This window comes from Dissoconium aciculare, assembly GCF_010015565.1.
Source record: "Dissoconium aciculare CBS 342.82 unplaced genomic scaffold K489scaffold_21, whole genome shotgun sequence".
Lineage (NCBI taxonomy): Eukaryota > Fungi > Ascomycota > Dothideomycetes > Mycosphaerellales > Dissoconiaceae > Dissoconium > Dissoconium aciculare.
In genome coordinates this window covers 88,482-103,809 of record NW_022984971.1, presented here as the reverse complement: position 1 = coordinate 103,809, position 15,328 = coordinate 88,482, and the positions used below count along the sequence as shown (strand labels likewise).

The 15,328-nt window shown below is 53.0% G+C and overlaps 7 protein-coding genes across 7 annotated transcripts; 3 read left to right on the top strand and 4 right to left on the bottom strand.

Moving 5' to 3' along the window:
- Window positions 1–378: 378 nt before the first annotated feature.
- On the top strand, window positions 379–1,245 carry K489DRAFT_328002 (uncharacterized protein; the record flags this gene model as incomplete). Its single annotated transcript, XM_033602028.1, has 1 exon — window positions 379–1,245. A coding segment is annotated over one exon (867 nt), but the record flags the coding sequence as incomplete, so codon positions are not given.
- A 1,381-nt stretch (window positions 1,246–2,626) lies between these two features.
- On the bottom strand, window positions 2,627–4,316 carry K489DRAFT_385142 (cystathionine gamma-synthase). Its single transcript, XM_033606024.1, has one exon. The coding sequence runs from the start codon at window positions 4,229–4,231 to the stop codon at window positions 2,900–2,902; it is 1,332 nt and encodes a 443-aa protein (XP_033455215.1). The 5' UTR covers window positions 4,232–4,316; the 3' UTR covers window positions 2,627–2,899.
- Window positions 4,317–4,970: 654 nt separating this feature from the next.
- On the bottom strand, window positions 4,971–7,105 carry K489DRAFT_405223 (uncharacterized protein; the record flags this gene model as incomplete). Its single annotated transcript, XM_033607152.1, has 2 exons — window positions 6,840–7,105; window positions 4,971–6,793 (listed from the first exon to the last, which is right to left on the bottom strand). Exons 1-2 carry the CDS (start codon window positions 7,003–7,005, stop codon window positions 4,971–4,973), a joined length of 1,989 nt encoding a protein of 662 aa, XP_033455214.1. The 5' UTR covers window positions 7,006–7,105.
- A 180-nt stretch (window positions 7,106–7,285) lies between these two features.
- Window positions 7,286–8,482, bottom strand: K489DRAFT_385138 (alkaline serine protease). Its single transcript, XM_033606023.1, has 3 exons — window positions 7,957–8,482; window positions 7,793–7,870; window positions 7,286–7,733 (listed from the first exon to the last, which is right to left on the bottom strand). The coding sequence occupies exons 1-3, from the start codon at window positions 8,191–8,193 to the stop codon at window positions 7,701–7,703; spliced, it is 348 nt and encodes a 115-aa protein (XP_033455213.1). The 5' UTR covers window positions 8,194–8,482; the 3' UTR covers window positions 7,286–7,700.
- Window positions 8,483–9,274: 792 nt separating this feature from the next.
- On the top strand, window positions 9,275–10,768 carry K489DRAFT_328091 (aldehyde dehydrogenase; the record flags this gene model as incomplete). Its single annotated transcript, XM_033602035.1, has 2 exons — window positions 9,275–10,336; window positions 10,397–10,768. 2 exons carry the CDS (start codon window positions 9,275–9,277, stop codon window positions 10,766–10,768), a joined length of 1,434 nt encoding a protein of 477 aa, XP_033455212.1.
- A 1,082-nt stretch (window positions 10,769–11,850) lies between these two features.
- On the top strand, window positions 11,851–12,624 carry K489DRAFT_129884 (uncharacterized protein). The gene has a single exon (XM_033599035.1). The coding sequence runs from the start codon at window positions 12,085–12,087 to the stop codon at window positions 12,529–12,531; it is 447 nt and encodes a 148-aa protein (XP_033455211.1). The 5' UTR covers window positions 11,851–12,084; the 3' UTR covers window positions 12,532–12,624.
- Window positions 12,625–12,790: 166 nt separating this feature from the next.
- K489DRAFT_385134 (UTP--glucose-1-phosphate uridylyltransferase) lies at window positions 12,791–14,993 on the bottom strand. The gene is made up of 4 exons (XM_033606022.1): window positions 14,960–14,993; window positions 14,742–14,863; window positions 14,332–14,427; window positions 12,791–14,273 (listed from the first exon to the last, which is right to left on the bottom strand). The coding sequence occupies exons 2-4, from the start codon at window positions 14,838–14,840 to the stop codon at window positions 12,906–12,908; spliced, it is 1,563 nt and encodes a 520-aa protein (XP_033455210.1). The 5' UTR covers window positions 14,841–14,863; window positions 14,960–14,993; the 3' UTR covers window positions 12,791–12,905.
- Between the last annotated feature and the right edge of the window lie 335 nt (window positions 14,994–15,328).

Below are 15,328 nucleotides of genomic sequence, written 5' to 3'. Positions count from 1 at the left end.
TGGGCCGAAGCAAGTCGCATGGCTGAAGTCATCCTCGCGCAATCTTGTTGGCTGGAAGGAATCATGGGATTTGGTCATTGTGATAAGCACAGCGTCAGCACCATCCTGGCTCTAGTACGCTTCGGCGCAAATCGATTTCACCCATGCCTTGCTCATGACAACCCGCCTGCAAGCAATAGTTTCTGGCCTTGACATTTGGAGAATCCTTTGACCGGACTAGACCAGCATCAACGCATGATTCGGCCAGCGTCGCGCCGCAATCCCGTCGAGACACGACCGTCAAGCGGTGATTCGGAACTACACCAGCTGTGATCTTATTCGAGGGTGCATGAGGTCAGGACATCAAGATCGCTATCGTCTCTCAGAACTCACGTCGATATGGCGACCGAAGCCAGCCCGCAGGAGTTTAGTCCTCGCGCCGATCGCAGCAATGAAGACAGCGATCAAAACGCGAACGAGTCCGCTGAGCGCGAAGCGTTTGAGTACTGGGGATATCTGTTCAAACCTGACAAGACCGGTACCGACAAGCTAAAGTTACTTCTGCAAGGACTGAAGAATCTTATGAACGAGAAATATGAGCTCGCCGAGCATCCAGGCCAGCCCGAACCAGACCTCACACCGCACCAGCTCGCGCATTTCTATCGCGATCTCCACGGCAACTACGACCAACTATTCCTAGGAACGCCGCATGAGAGCATCGCTTTCATCTATAAAAGTCTCGGGTGTCTGCACTCGCTGCAACCTGCTCACCACACCCGCGCAACCGCATTCACCGACCCAACAGTACCAGCCCTGAAGACGGAAGGATGGATCATGTGGCAGACTATTCAGCTGCTGCTGGGACCAGAGGAGCACGCGGGATTCATACGAGAGGCAGTACAACAATGGGACATTCGCGACCCTACCACTGGTGACCTCTTTCCGAAGATCCTTCCCAGGCGTTGTTTTCCCGAAAGTCCTGATAAGCACATGGTGGCTTGGTATGAGGGCGTCAGCGAACGGCTACGTCGTGAGGCTGAAGAGGAGGAGCGTCAGAAGCGTATCGAAGTGACACATGATGATGCGCCGCGCTCTCGTCGCTCGCAGGCACACGAGAGAAAGTCGAGGCATGACGACGAGGATGATGGTGGCTCGGTCGACTCTCGCGCACCGGCAATCGCGTACTTTGGCAATCCGCTTTATCGTCATATAGATGGTCGGCCTAGTATTGTGCGGCCCAGCTCTCGGAAGCCCGGGCCAAGTCCTCGCCCATCGATAATAATGAAAGGAAAAGAGGCGGCATCGACAATCGGAGGGATCGCGAAAAACATCGGAAGTCCCCATCTATGGAACGGCGGACGTAGCAGGAGTGGAAGTGAGACACGCGAGCGCAGACGACGTAGCACTGCGGACAGGATCGGGTCGGGCAGTGGGCGCGGCGGTACAGCCGAGTCTGATGGAGACAGGCGAAGCTCCGCCTACGCTGCGGGTTCCGGTTTGCGACTGCATTCGCGACATGATTCCGCAGATGGGTCTCTACGACCTCGAAGCCGAGATCATACACCAGTCAAGAAAGAGTTTGACGATCACAACGTGCAGTCTCCGGAAGAAGACTACTTTACCGGATTTGATGATCCTGCGAGGAACGCGGCTACAAAAAGCTCGCAAAACGACGGTGAACTCGAACCTTCATCCGCACATGACGAAAGTTCCAGCAGCATGCCACCAGGTGTGGCTGCAGCGGCTGCAGCTGTAGCAGCAGGTGCTGGGTTGGCAGGCGCCTCATTGGCTTCTCCAACCGGCGAAGACATCTCTCCTAGCCACCAACCTCGACCTCCTACCATTGGCCCATCTTTCGAACCTTCCACCAGCCCTTTATTTGCCTCGCAAGTTGCTCGTCAGCCGCAGCCATTCCCGGCTGAGTTCCATCGTCAACAGCCGGGCCCTTCACCAGCCCATTCGCCGCCGAATGCACCCACGGCTCATGGCTCGCAGATGCCTATACGCGACTCCCACCACCGTCCAAGAGAGGACGAGTCCTATGATCGAAGATACCCTCGCGATGATCCTCGTGCGAACAACCGTGATAGCCGGTTGAGTGTCGGTCGCCGTGATCGTTACGACGATCGGCCCTCTTCCGCGGAACCATCAGGGAGTGGACCGCGCAAGTCTCCGACGTCGCACGAGCATCGTGGGCACCACTCGAGACGCCATGGATCACGCGACTACGACCGCGATGGAGAACGCGATCACGGCCGCCGTAGCAACAATCGCTTGAGCGTTGCAGATGCCAATCCGCCTCGGCCATCGTCCGCGCGTCCCAGCGGATCCGACTCACGACGTAGACACCACGACGCATATCCCGATGACCGACGTCGCAGCGGAGATTACGATCGCCGCGGTCCGCGAGGAGATGATTACCGATCAAACGAGCACCGAGATCGGTATGACGACCGCCGCGACGACGCCGACGAGGAAGACTACGACCGACGTGGCGGACGATCACCTAACTCGCAAGCTCCGCAGAAACAGACTCGATTCGCCGATGAGCCTGCTGCTGAGACGGGCGTAAGCGGTCGACGATATCCCGAACTTGATGACCGTGGCCGGGATTATGATAATGTCCGCGACCAAGCGGAAAAGCTATATGACACTGAAGATGAAGAGGACGAGCACCGACGGCCGCCTGCCCGGTCGAGTTCGCAGAGAAGGCGCAGAAAGAGTCGCTCGCGAAGCCGACGTGACGAGGATGATCGATGATGAGAAATTGCGGTGAGAAAGAATTAATGTACAGATGACAATGGACGACAGGTGTGGTTTAAACGACACGAGTTATGATCTATGATGCTATGCGGATACGGAATTTTAATGAGGACAATTCTTGGTTTTAAGTGCCCCGAATGCAATTGTTCTATCCTTCTCATGCAGCGATAGATCGCAGTCCCTGCAGTATATCAGCCTTCAGATCCTCCCAATTTTCCACTCCGATGCTCAATCGGAGAAGTTCTGGCTCGACTGTCTGGTCGCTCATCCGTCGCCACTCGATCAAAGACTCTACGCCACCGAGACTTGTTGCGTGGTGGAACAGGTGCAAGTTACTCGGCAGGTGCCGGGCCATCTCTTGTGAGTGGAGACTGATACTAAAGACAGGGCCGAAGCCATTCGGCATCTGCTGCTTGAGCCAGCCCATGTCTTCCTTCTGCAGACTAGCATGCTGGATGCTCTTGACCGACTGCTTGATAACCGCAGCTTCTTCCTCGGAGATCTTCGGGTCGCCTTCCTCAGGCTGCGTACCATTCAAGCCAGCATCCAACCAAGCCACGAGCTTATCAGCATTCTGACTCTGCCGAATAACTCTCAACTCCAAAGTCCTCAAACTCCTCACCCCGAGCCATCCCTCCAAACTCCCCATCACCGAACCAAGATGCAGCCTCTCCCCGAACATCGTCCAATAATCCTTCTGCCAGCTCTTCGATCCCTTGGGTCTTCCTTTGCTCTCCCGTCCGATCGCCACCACGCCACACAACATATCACTATGGCCACCGAAATACTTGGTCCCGGAATGCATGACGAAATCCGCTCCCCATTTAAACGGATCCTGCAACGGCGGCGGCGCAAACGTCGAATCCAGTGTAAGGACTGCCCCTCGCGCATGGGCCTTTTCCGCAAAAGCTGCAATGTTGAACGCCGTGCCGTGAGGATTTATGGGCGATTCCAGGTGTACGACGTCGCCTTCACCTAAACTCCATCCCTCACCTTCCCAGCTTTTCTCGTCGTGTAAATCGACGATTTTGCAATTCGTCAGTTTCTGGTAGATGGCCAGAACGCCATGGCAGCCATGGTAGCCGCCGCTGATGGCAACGACGCGGGGATGGAGGTAGACGAGAAGAGCGTGGAAGGCGGCGAGGCCGGATGAGTAAGTCAGGACGGGTTGGCCGATGATTTCAGTCAGGAGGAGCTCGAGACGGGATGTGTTGGGTGCGGTCAGACGGGAGTAGATGTGGGCGTCGCCGGCGACGGGTCCACCTGGCTCGCGGGAGGGAATGTCAAGATCATCGACGGGAACGAGCTTTTCCGGGTCGGAGGTGTAGCGGAATGTGGTGGAGACGTGGAGGGCGGGTGCGACGTCAGAAGAGGTGTTGATTGGGTCATCGGCGTGGACTCCGAGTGTTGACAAGGAATATGCCAGACTGGCGGCTGAAGGCTTGGGGGGTGAAGGGTCGGCGACGTTGGGATTGCTTGAAGAGGCCATCTTTTCGTTTAACTTAATTGGACATTCACAGAGTTCTGAACGGCTTCACTCTGTGTGATTTCGCAGATTGGGAATCAATGAAGATATATACGGTATTTACTGTTCTCTAGCTATGTCTCAAACAATGACTTCTCGCAATCGGACGGCATTGCCGTTGACGCAATGCTTATCGATAGGGCGCACATGTCATCGTTGAGACCCCGCCATGGCGCAACCCCTCGCCCTATCCGCCCACAACGAAACAGCACACAATTTTCCGGGTACACAGAATCATAAAGAAATTCAATATTATCCCAAACGCGCTTGTTTCGGAGCTTAGATGAGGCTGAGGCGACAACATTGAAATTAAGCCGCAGTGAAATCGTGCGGAAATGACGTGCCGTAAATGTACGCGAAGCCCGTTCGTTCGTGCGGACTGTTCGTTAGGGTTGTCGTGTCGAGGTTGGGGTTAGCATGGTTTTGTGCTGCACAAAAACACTCCTGCATTGTTTACTAGAAGCATTAGGCATATCTTTTCAGAGCCTTGATATTTCAACGAGAAGGTAAGAGTTACATGCCGCTTCGCGATCGATGGGGGAGTTAGGTTTTAACGTGGCAGATTGCTGTCCTCAGGGAGAGCAGAATATACCATGTCGTTTAGACAAGAAACTTTGCGCAAATTGTGTTGTTCCACGGCCGATCTCAAACATTCAGAATCATACAAGAGGTGTCATTCCATTTCGTGATACATCGACTCGCTCTAACCAACAATTGTCCCTCTCCTGTCCATCTTGACCGCATAGCGCACATACAACTCATTGACGAAATATTCATGTTTGATGCCAGGCGCTTTCTTCTGCGCAAACTCCGCCACGGCATCATCTAGCTTGTAACCCAATCTCTCCACGAGATAACTAACGATGAAGAACCCCGTCCTGTTGAAACCATAATGGCAGTGCACACCGATCGTCGGTCGCCTTGATCCATCCTCTGATGGCTGCATGCAGGGCGCTTGGCGAAGGCCATCGACCAGGGAGAGAAATTGCTCGACTTCGGCCGCTGTGGGTGGAAGTTTCGAGACGGTGGGAAATTTGTGATACTCTACTCCGGCGCGTTCGAGACCTGTTTTATCATACACGGGTGACTCGTGGCTGATGTCGAGGACCATGGCCACACCGTCGGGCAAGACAGAGGCGCCGAATTTCTCGACGAATCGCGCAGGACAGTGCTCGGGGTCGACCTCTCGCATCGTCTTCATTGCGCGGAAGACCCCCGCGATGGGATCGGAGCATGGTATGATGGATTGCCACTTCGCGAGATTTTTGACATCCCATTTGCCGCTTGTGGTGAGGAACTGTAGTTGCCAGCCGGGCGAGAGGCGAGGGTCGAGATGTTTACCTGCGAAATTCTCGATCAGGCCGGAAAGGATGCGAACGTCAGCAGCGTCGTAGAGGAGACCGTGAGAGGCTGGAGCTGGAAAGATAGTCGTTTTCAGCGTGAAAGAATGCTTGGTGGATGTATTCTCATTCTGCATATCTGTGCTGTTGGCCAAAGAAGGTTGGTCCAGATGAAACTCGGCAAGCTGTTCATGGGCGATTTGGACATCTCCAGCTACTGCAAGCGGCTGCACGGAGCCGTTCTGCGGCTGTTCATCATCGGGGGCAATATCTTCATCCCCCGCTGCTTGTTTTGGACGAGTACTCGAGCCTTGGCTGTCCGTCAACCATTCCGCAATTTGTTCAACGTTCTTGGGTGGTGCTAGCTTGTCACTTTCGGCTGCTACCAGATACAAGGGCACCTTGATTCCCGACCATACGCGCTCGCTCAAGAGACTTTTCTCACCGCTTGCGGCGGTCCTCGTCTCCATCAAATGCATACCAAGACAGAACTTCTGGAAGACTGGTGTCTTCGATTGAAGATTGTACTGCAATTGTAATCTTTTCGTCATCAGGTCGGCGTCTTTGCCGACAACTCTAGCAACGCTAACACTGTCAAGTCCGCCGCGCCTGTCAATCATTCGCATCATGTCGAACAGCCACGATGGTATGCGGTTTAATCTATGAATGGAGGATAGATCGTGAGGCGATAGTGGTGATGATCGGGGACATATCGCGATCATACCCAGTATATGCTCAGAGCAGAGATGTGCCAGGGGTGATGATGACGATGCTAAGAGGGCTGATATTGAGCATCCCATCGAGTGGCCAATGAGCACCACCTTTTGGTCGACATCCTTGTTGCGGAATCGATCGATTGCTACATACAACAGCTCTGCGAATGATTTTGTTGTGTACGCATCCAGAGTGTTTGGCTTGAAAGCTGAAAGACCGCAGCCGGGCAGATCGATGGCCAGACATGGCGCTGTGTTCACAAGGGTCGTCAGAAGCGGCGCGAATTGAGCGATCGATCCGCCGAGACCATGCATGAACACCAGCAGGGGCAGATTCGCCGGCAGCTTTTTCGCGTGAGGGTGCTCATTGTAGAAGGTACGTATTCGTGGATAGACATGACCGGAAGGTGTTGTATAGGACTCATATCTGCTGCTCTTTTTCAGCAGTCCTGGATCAGTCGACACAGCTGAAACTGGGCATCAGTAACAACATCATTCCGCGCTTCATACGATTCGTACCATCGTCAAGTCTTGCTTTTGATAGTTTGAACTTCGTCAACCATATGTACGACACATCTGCAATTAGGAGTCCGACTATGACGCTAAACAGCGTCCATCGACTTGATTCGGTGCGCAACCAGGCTTGCATTTGGCTCGTGAAACTCGTCGCGATTTTGCTCGTCATTTTGAAATTAAAGGCTTGACGAGACAACAGAGAATTTTACATGTTTCCAGTGCTGGGAATATCAAGAACCAGAGGCGAACGAGATTTGCTCGAGCGATGCTCACCGAGTTATGTATATGAGTTTGCGATTAAAAGACATGCATACGTCAAGGTCGAAGTTGAACCAATCGGAAAAGGGTTTCCGCTAGCGCAGCTGTTCTACAATCGCATTGACTGCCAAATCATGATAATTACCATAGACGAACGGATTCGAGAAAGATCACTTTGATAGATCAAGTGTAGCACATAAACGATCATTCCAGTCCGTGAAACGACGAGCGGGTTGAGAGCACGTCGAAATTCGCTTGTCATTATGCAGCTACTTTGCAATGTCTTTGAAATGCGCCACTGCAACATAGTCCTCAGACTTGGCTATTCAGCCCAACACCCAATCAAACGTTTCGCTTGCGATGTACATGTTCAGCCACTCGGCGTTGACAGGTCCGGCAGATTTCGTGCAGCTTCAATCGAGTGGGCGTCTCAAGCCACATCGTTCTTCCTCCAGAGGCGATTCATCGGACGAGGACAGTGATTGAATTTGAATTGATAGTCGTTGAAAATCCGCACGTCGTGGCAGATGGAAACCGAGCTACGTAGCTACAACGCCTGCTCCATGGTATGCATAAAGACCCATTCCCAAAAACGCTTCAAATTCCTCACATGACGACACCAGAGTTGGAGGCGATACGCTGTAGAGATACGATTAGCAACAGTCGATAGCGAACCGGATCTGAAAGGTGCGACAAACCGGCCAAAGCTCCGCAGCCTCCTTTCCGACGGGACCAGTGATGGCTGAGCCCTTCATCTCACCCTTGGGGTTGACGATCTGCAAATTCACCCATATTAGCCTGTGACCATTCCCTACGCAACCCAAGCGCTACCAACGAGGCTTCAAACAACGATCCAACATACCACACCAGCGTTGTCCTCGAAGTAAAGGAAGATACCGTCGCCTCTCCTCCATGGCTTGCTCTGTCGCACGATGACCGCGGGCATGACCTTCTTTCGGAGCTCCGGCTTTCCCTTCTTGACAGTGGCCATGACCATGTCGCCGACACCACCAGCCGGGAGACGGTTGAGTCGCGCACCGATACCCTTGACGGAGATGATGTAAAGGTTACGGGCACCGGAGTTGTCGCAGCAGTTCATGACGGCGCCACTGTGAGGAAATGCAATCAGTTCTCTGTCTTTTTCCCACACATTTCCCCTCCCAAATCCGATCAATGCATCCTGTATCCAACTCTTTCCAGTCCGTGGACCTTTCCAGCTATGCGCCGATATGTCGCGATTGGGCGAAAAATGGGAGTGTGGAATTTGACATACACAGGCAGACCGAGAGTCATCTTGAGCTTCTGACCGGAGATGTTTGTCGACATTTTGGCGGTATTGTTGGTGGTATGTGTTGATGCTCAACGGGGATCACGACCTCGAAATCTTCAAATCTGCTGCCAATATCTGAAGCGCCGGCAGTAGTGACGGCGAATTCGTCGTGTGTGGCGCGCGAGTCATGACACAGCCTTGGCGTCTTTGAGTCACGTGATCGAAATCAGAGGACCCTCGAATTTACATGCTTGATGTCTCTCGATGGACTTCAGCAAGTTCTCAGGGCTTGACTCGAACGTCACGTCGATAATATTACTTGATGTCTCGGAATTCCTCTCATCACATTGTTCTATTGTGATGGACTTGCTCCCTTCTAGAGACCGGCAGTCGCTACATGAGAAACGCGTCAATGCCACCCGCATCGGATTAGGCCCGCCGCCTGGGGGTTCTCTCGTCATGACACTTCCGATGCGGCCAAGGTGCACTTTGACCTTCCGCCGCTAGACAAGCTTCTCATGTTTTGTATCCCGTTTGTGCTCTAGACCAACCTGATTTGATCGCGCACCGTCAAGGACCGGTGAGTATGGTGCATGGGTGACCGGTCAAGGGATCCTGCTGTTCGGCCCCCACATGGCTTAGGTAGTCTGCCTCACGATGAATACGTCATTTATCATAGCGTTGAGGATTCGTGCAACACAGGCGGAGTCGTCTCGTGTTGCTCACGGCAAATACAGGACAAATGCAACCCGGTGATTGCCCGGCCGCTTTGGCTCTTATCTGAGCACATAGAACAGTTCAGTCCACAATCATGATCATCAAGCCGTCTAAAGTATCGCTTCCAAAGTCCATACCCACTGACCACGAAGAAGAAGACCACGAAGGAAGCCGCCAGTAAACAAGATTGAAGATGGCTCAATCATCACAAGTACCGCTCTGGATCAATGGCGAGACGGTACTCACTGCGGAAACATTCGACGTAACAGCACCAGACAACGGTGACAAGCTCTGGTCATCATCAACAGCCAACGTGGATGATGCCAACCGAGCAGTGAACGCCGCACATGCAGCATTCCCTGCCTGGCGAAGGACGAAACCTGGTGTCATTCAAGGTATTTTCATACGCGCTGCCGACCTTCTGGAAAGCCAAGCGGATGAACTCGTCGCAATATGGAGACAGGAGACAGGCGCACTTGAAGGTGTCGCTCGTTGGCTTATCCAAAACGCGATTTCCAACATCCGTGACGTCTCGGGCCGAGCGGCTAATATTCATGGATCGATTGTACAAGTTCAGAGCGACGACCAAGTTGGCCATCTGATGAAACAGCCCTACGGTGTGGTAGTCGGCATTGCTACATGGAATGCGGCGTTCATCCTGGGCACGCGAGCATTCACTTTCCCACTGGTTGCAGGCAACACAGTGGTGTTGAAGGGCAGCGAGTTTTGCCCTCGCACGTTCGAAGCGCTGGTACGGATATTCGACGATGCTGGGCTTCCTAAAGGGGTGCTGAACTTTATCACAACACAATCTAAAGATGCTGCGGCTGTCACCAATGCTCTGATCGAGCACCCGGCCGTCCGGAAGATCAATTTCACCGGTAGTACGGCAGTGGGCCGCATCATTGCTAGCAAGGCCGGGCAAGAGCTTAAGCCGGTCGTTCTAGAATTGGGCGGGAAAGCATCCGCGATCATCTGTGAAGATGCTGACCTTGAACTTGCGGTTTCGCAGTGCGTCCCCGGGACTTTCATGCATGCGGGCCAGACTTGCATGTCGACTGAACGGATATTGGTTCATGAGACATTATACGACGTCTTTCTCAGCAAGTTCAAATCGGGCATTACGAATCTGTTTCCGGAGGACGGGCCGGCTCCTCTAATGACATCGGCAAGCACAGCTGAGAAGAACCGCTCCCTCGTGGAGGATGCTCTCAGAAAAGGCGCCGAGACTCACACGATCGGTGACTCATTCCCGGTGTCATTGAGCGGAGCTTCAAATGCCGGGGAGGATGCTTCAACAAATGGGGCCTCAAAGGCTGAAAACAACCATCACCAATTACGACCTACCATCATCACCAAGGTCACTTCCGACATGAACGTCTACCACGAAGAGTCGTTCGGGCCGACAGTTAGTGTCCTAGCGGTGAAATCCGACGACGAGGCTCTCTCTATAGCCAACGATACTCCCTATGGACTGTCAAGTGCCATATTTACCAAAGACCTCGCGCGTGGGCTACGAATGGCTCGAGAGCTTGACTCCGGAGCCGTTCATATCAATAGCATGAGCGTCCACGACGAGCATGCACTGCCGCATGGCGGGTTCAAGGCCAGCGGTTGGGGACGCTTCAACGGGCAGCAAGGCGTAGATGAATTTTTGCAAACGAAAGTCGTGACGTACATGCAATAGGGTAAACTTGTACCATGTCGAATACCATCGATGGGGGCTTATTGAGCAAAGGAATGCCCACTGTTGTTATGAAAGCAGCGTGTGTCGTCATGAGCAGACATCGAAGATCGCTCTCGTCAAATGTCATCCAACACCCCGTTCAAGGTCTCCCACCACAGCCCCCTTGCTCAAAGCCCTCCCCTCTTCGCTCTCTCCTCCCTCGCACGCAACCTCCTCAACTCCGCCGCCGAGATCCACCCATTCCCCCACGGCACCCAGAGTCTCGCTACAATACATCCCGGACAAGGATGAATCCGGGGCAGATTCTCCTCCGTGGCATGCTCCTTCACGATGCCGCAGCCGTCGCAGTGTCGCCAGGCTTTGACGTAAGGCTCTTCGGCCTCGCGATGGCCGCAGAGGAAGGTGTTGATCTGGGTGATGCGGATGCACATTTCTGTGCTTTTGGTTGACTTGGAGACCTTGTTCCTGCTATGCTTGCGACCTTGGCTTGGCGCTGAATTCTGCCGCCCTCTCGCTTGTTTCGATTCTCTGACGATGATCGAAATGATCCTGTCCCGGAGTTCCGAGAGCTGCGTCTAGATCCTGCGAATGTGTCGACCAGATTGATCGATCACTGTGGGGATGACGTCGGACTCGGTGTGATGGGGTTTAACTCTGGCAGTAGTCGCAATCAAGAGTACCTCTCGTTCCCGCGATTCGTTCTGTGCGGGTTGTGATTTCCTCGACGAATTCCCCGAAAGATTGATCGTGCTGACCACGAGAGCCGTCCGAGGTCTGATCCGCCCGATGGCTCTGTACCGATCTGTTGGAACGATTGTATCCCACCGACCGAAATCCGTGATCCGCATCAATAACCCTCCATCCGAATCCCAAATCGAAGACAGCGACCCTGTAAGAGATGCAAGAAGTCGCCGGAACAGCAATTTCAACGATCGCAGAGAGGGGCAAGGAAGGGCGGTCGCTTCCTATGTATTCAAACAAAGAGGAATATCGAAGAAAACCAAAAAGCAACAACAACCAAAAGCAGTGCGACTCGAAAAAAAGGAAATCCCTGTGCGACACCACGGCGCAATGACCGACTTCGGAGAACACGAGGGAAATCGTAAGTTTCTGTCCTGGCCTCCGGAAGGAAAAGGTCGGGTTTTCTGGATCGGTCGTCAACTGTCACTTTGGATATGAGTGTCTGATCGAGAATAAAAATCGCCTTTTCACCAGACAGATCGAATCGTTGGCAATGAAGCAAGCGGTGGTGAGCAATTTAGGCGAAACCTGTCCACGTCACTCGAGTGAATGAGAGGGAGAGGGAGGGAAGTGAAATGAAACGAAGGCCAGGAGCAGGCGGGTCAATGCAGACGCTTTTCTTTGTCTCGTCACCTTGCGAGGCCGCATCTCGTCTGTGTAACGACGAGGGAAAAGAGGCTTTACCGTGGAATGGGTCGACGAATGCCCGACGTTGTGAGGTGGCATCGTGGTCCTCTCTCCTCTCGCCGTGTGCGTTCGTCGGGCGACGGCATCGAGTTGGGGTGTACGACATGGGGCGGAGACGCGGTACATTGGTTAGTGCAGACGCAGATGCAGATGCGGATGCGGACGCCGATCAGAGGAGGGCGTACATGAACATCGGATTTTTACCGCCTCTGGGGATGTACCGAAGGGAATGCAGCATGTGTACATGTGCATGTTTGCTGGAGGTGCGATGTACTGTACCTATATATGAAGAAGTAGCGCCAGCGCATTTGGACGGATGCAATCCTGCGCAGTGAACATAGCGGAAATAATAGGTTGAGTCATCACTTTATGGGGGTCATGCCAACACACCCAGCTGATTCGGGACGAACGAGTCCGCAATACGTCCTGAAGACAGACATCTCCAATTGATATGTCTGGTATTAACGTACTTGATCTGAAAAATCGCTGCATTCCGTTAATAGCACATCATTTCGGGAATATATGGGGATATATAAAGTTCTTGAAAGTGTCTTTTTTGTATTCATGAATTACATACGTAGCAGACCGAGTCTGACTGTGGAATATTTCAAGAAAGCCTCTTAGAGGCGTGGAGGGAATCGACCAAGTCGGTAGTGACGAAAAGAAAATCTTTGGGGTTGGAGCTGGGTACAGTGCTGGCGTGAAACATCTAGTGCTCTAGCAGACGCAAGCTACCTTGCACAACGACGTTCTCCAAGATAGAGCCTGGAGGAACATCGATTGTGGAGCCTTCCGTTGCGACAATGATGACGGTGCCCTTGAGGACGACACCACGACCAAGGTTGACAGCACCGGTGATGGTCAGGTGGTCGAGCTCGAGGATTTTGGGAATTGAAGGGATACGAGACTGGAAGTTGGAGACCTTCTTGAAGTCGTTGCCGAGCTTGATGAGCGGTGCTGGGCCGAATCGGTTGGGGTCCATGACGAGCTGACCGTGCTTCAGAGTGTAAAGATCTGACTTGACCAACATCAAATCGGAGCAGGTCTTGACTGGCAAGAAACGACGTCGTGGGACGTTGACACCGTGCGCGTTGTTGAAGTGACGGATGGCAGCACCGACGGCGGTCTCGAGCTGGATGATGCTCACATCAGCCTCACCCTTCTTGTCTGCGGGAATGCTCTTGCCGTTGGGGATGATCTCCATGCTGAGTTCGTTGTTCTCCACGACACGCTTCACCGCGCGAAGGTTCATCCAGATGTTGTTGGTGTTGAAGTACTTGAACTTCTTGATCGACTTGAACTCGTTGACGTATTGCTTAGGAACCTGAGCGATTTCGAGCAGGCGGGCCTGACCCTCGTAGTCGATGATGGTACCACCCTTGACGTCAGCCTTGGTCTTATCGGTCAACTCCATGATGTACTCGGCACGGGTAGAGACCATGTGCTGTAGAATATTCAAGTCGACCACGGCACCGAGGTTGTCGGCGTTGGACAAGAAAACGATCTCGACACCGCGGTCGAGAAGCTTGTCCAAGATGCCGGAGTTGTAAAGCGACTCGAAGACGTCACCGTGTCCAGGTGGATACCAGTCAGAGATTTGAGAGCTGGCGTTCTTGGGCGCAGGAAGAAGGGAATCCTTGAGAACACGAGGGTACTTGGACTGGTTGAAGGTGAGGATGTCGATGTTGTGGCCCTCGTACTTCTTGATGATCGATGCAGTATCCGAATCGGTGTTGAAAGAGTTCATGAGCACGAACGGCACGTTGACGCTGTAGGTGCGGTTCAAGTACTCAATCTGTCGCACTGACAGGTCAAGGAATGACATGCCGTCACGGACTTCGATGACGGACTTGGGACCAACACAACCCATAGAGGTTCCGAGACCACCGTTCAATTTGAGAACGGCCAACTTGTTGAGGAACTCCACCGACTCGGAGTTGCCGAGACTGTTGTAGTCAACGACCTGCTCAGGCTTCGGCGGAGCGATGCGGCTCCACTCGATCTCGTTGCCCTTCGCCTTGTCGTTGAGGTAGCGACGGAAGAGCGCAAAGAAGTTATCCATTTCCGTCTCGAATCGCTATTTGTCCAATGTTACTATGTATTCTCATTCTCGCGATATCATGATCGTCCTTTACCTTCTTCTCCCGTGGGTCTGTCACGCTATCGGCGAGGTTGTTGAGCGCATTTCGCATTTGCGAGGCGGCGACTGAGGTTGAGGTGTTCTCGAATGCCTGTTGTGTTGATTAGCTCGTAAGTTACGATGAGACGAAAGCGTGGAATGAGGCAAAGTGAAGGGTGTACGAATCATGGCCGAGATGGACACGCGCTCAGTCCTCATCCAGAGGCAGTCATGAAAATCATGCCTCTAGCGAAGGCAATGCATGAGGAACATAGCAGCGGGAGCTTGAGGAGCAGCAACGAGACATGAGACGTGCTGGATTTGGAAGCGGAATAGAAGCTCCAGAAGTATGCGTGATCTCGTGGATCTGATTATGGCATCGCCCTTGAAACAAGACAATGGGCGGGATATGAGACTGTAACGTACCACGTGTGATTGTGACTTTCCATGGTGCCGGGCAGTCTCTCCTTCAGGCTTGAGGTGAGTCGGGAGGGCCTCCTTGATCTTTGCGGTGACCTTGTCCATAATTGCGGTGATGTTTCAGTGGTCTGTGGTGAAGATGCTTGTCAGATCAGATATCACTGGGAACCTCGACTCGATCATGATAGAGCTCGCTTCTCTGGGCCCAGGAGGATCTCACGTACATAGGTTTGGATCAGTGTCAGGTTTTCTCACCGATGGAGAGTGTGATGAGGAAGATGAGAAAGAATAAGATGCAACCTTGGAAAATAAGAGAAATGTACTCCTCTGAAAGGGCGGTCGCGACTGGGGAGGTAATGGAGATGCCACAAAATATTTAGCGTCACTGCGTGCTGTGTTCGAGGGGCAATCGAACGGCAACGGTCTGTGTACTGCAGTGGTGGCCATTTTATGCTTTTGGTCCTTCCACTCATTACTTTTATCAACAACCGCCCAATGCGCCTTCTCCAATCCCAACAGCTACCTGCTACACCGAGCAAATCACCCATGAATTCCAAGGTTGCTGCTGATGAGGCAACCATGTGGTGGCGGTG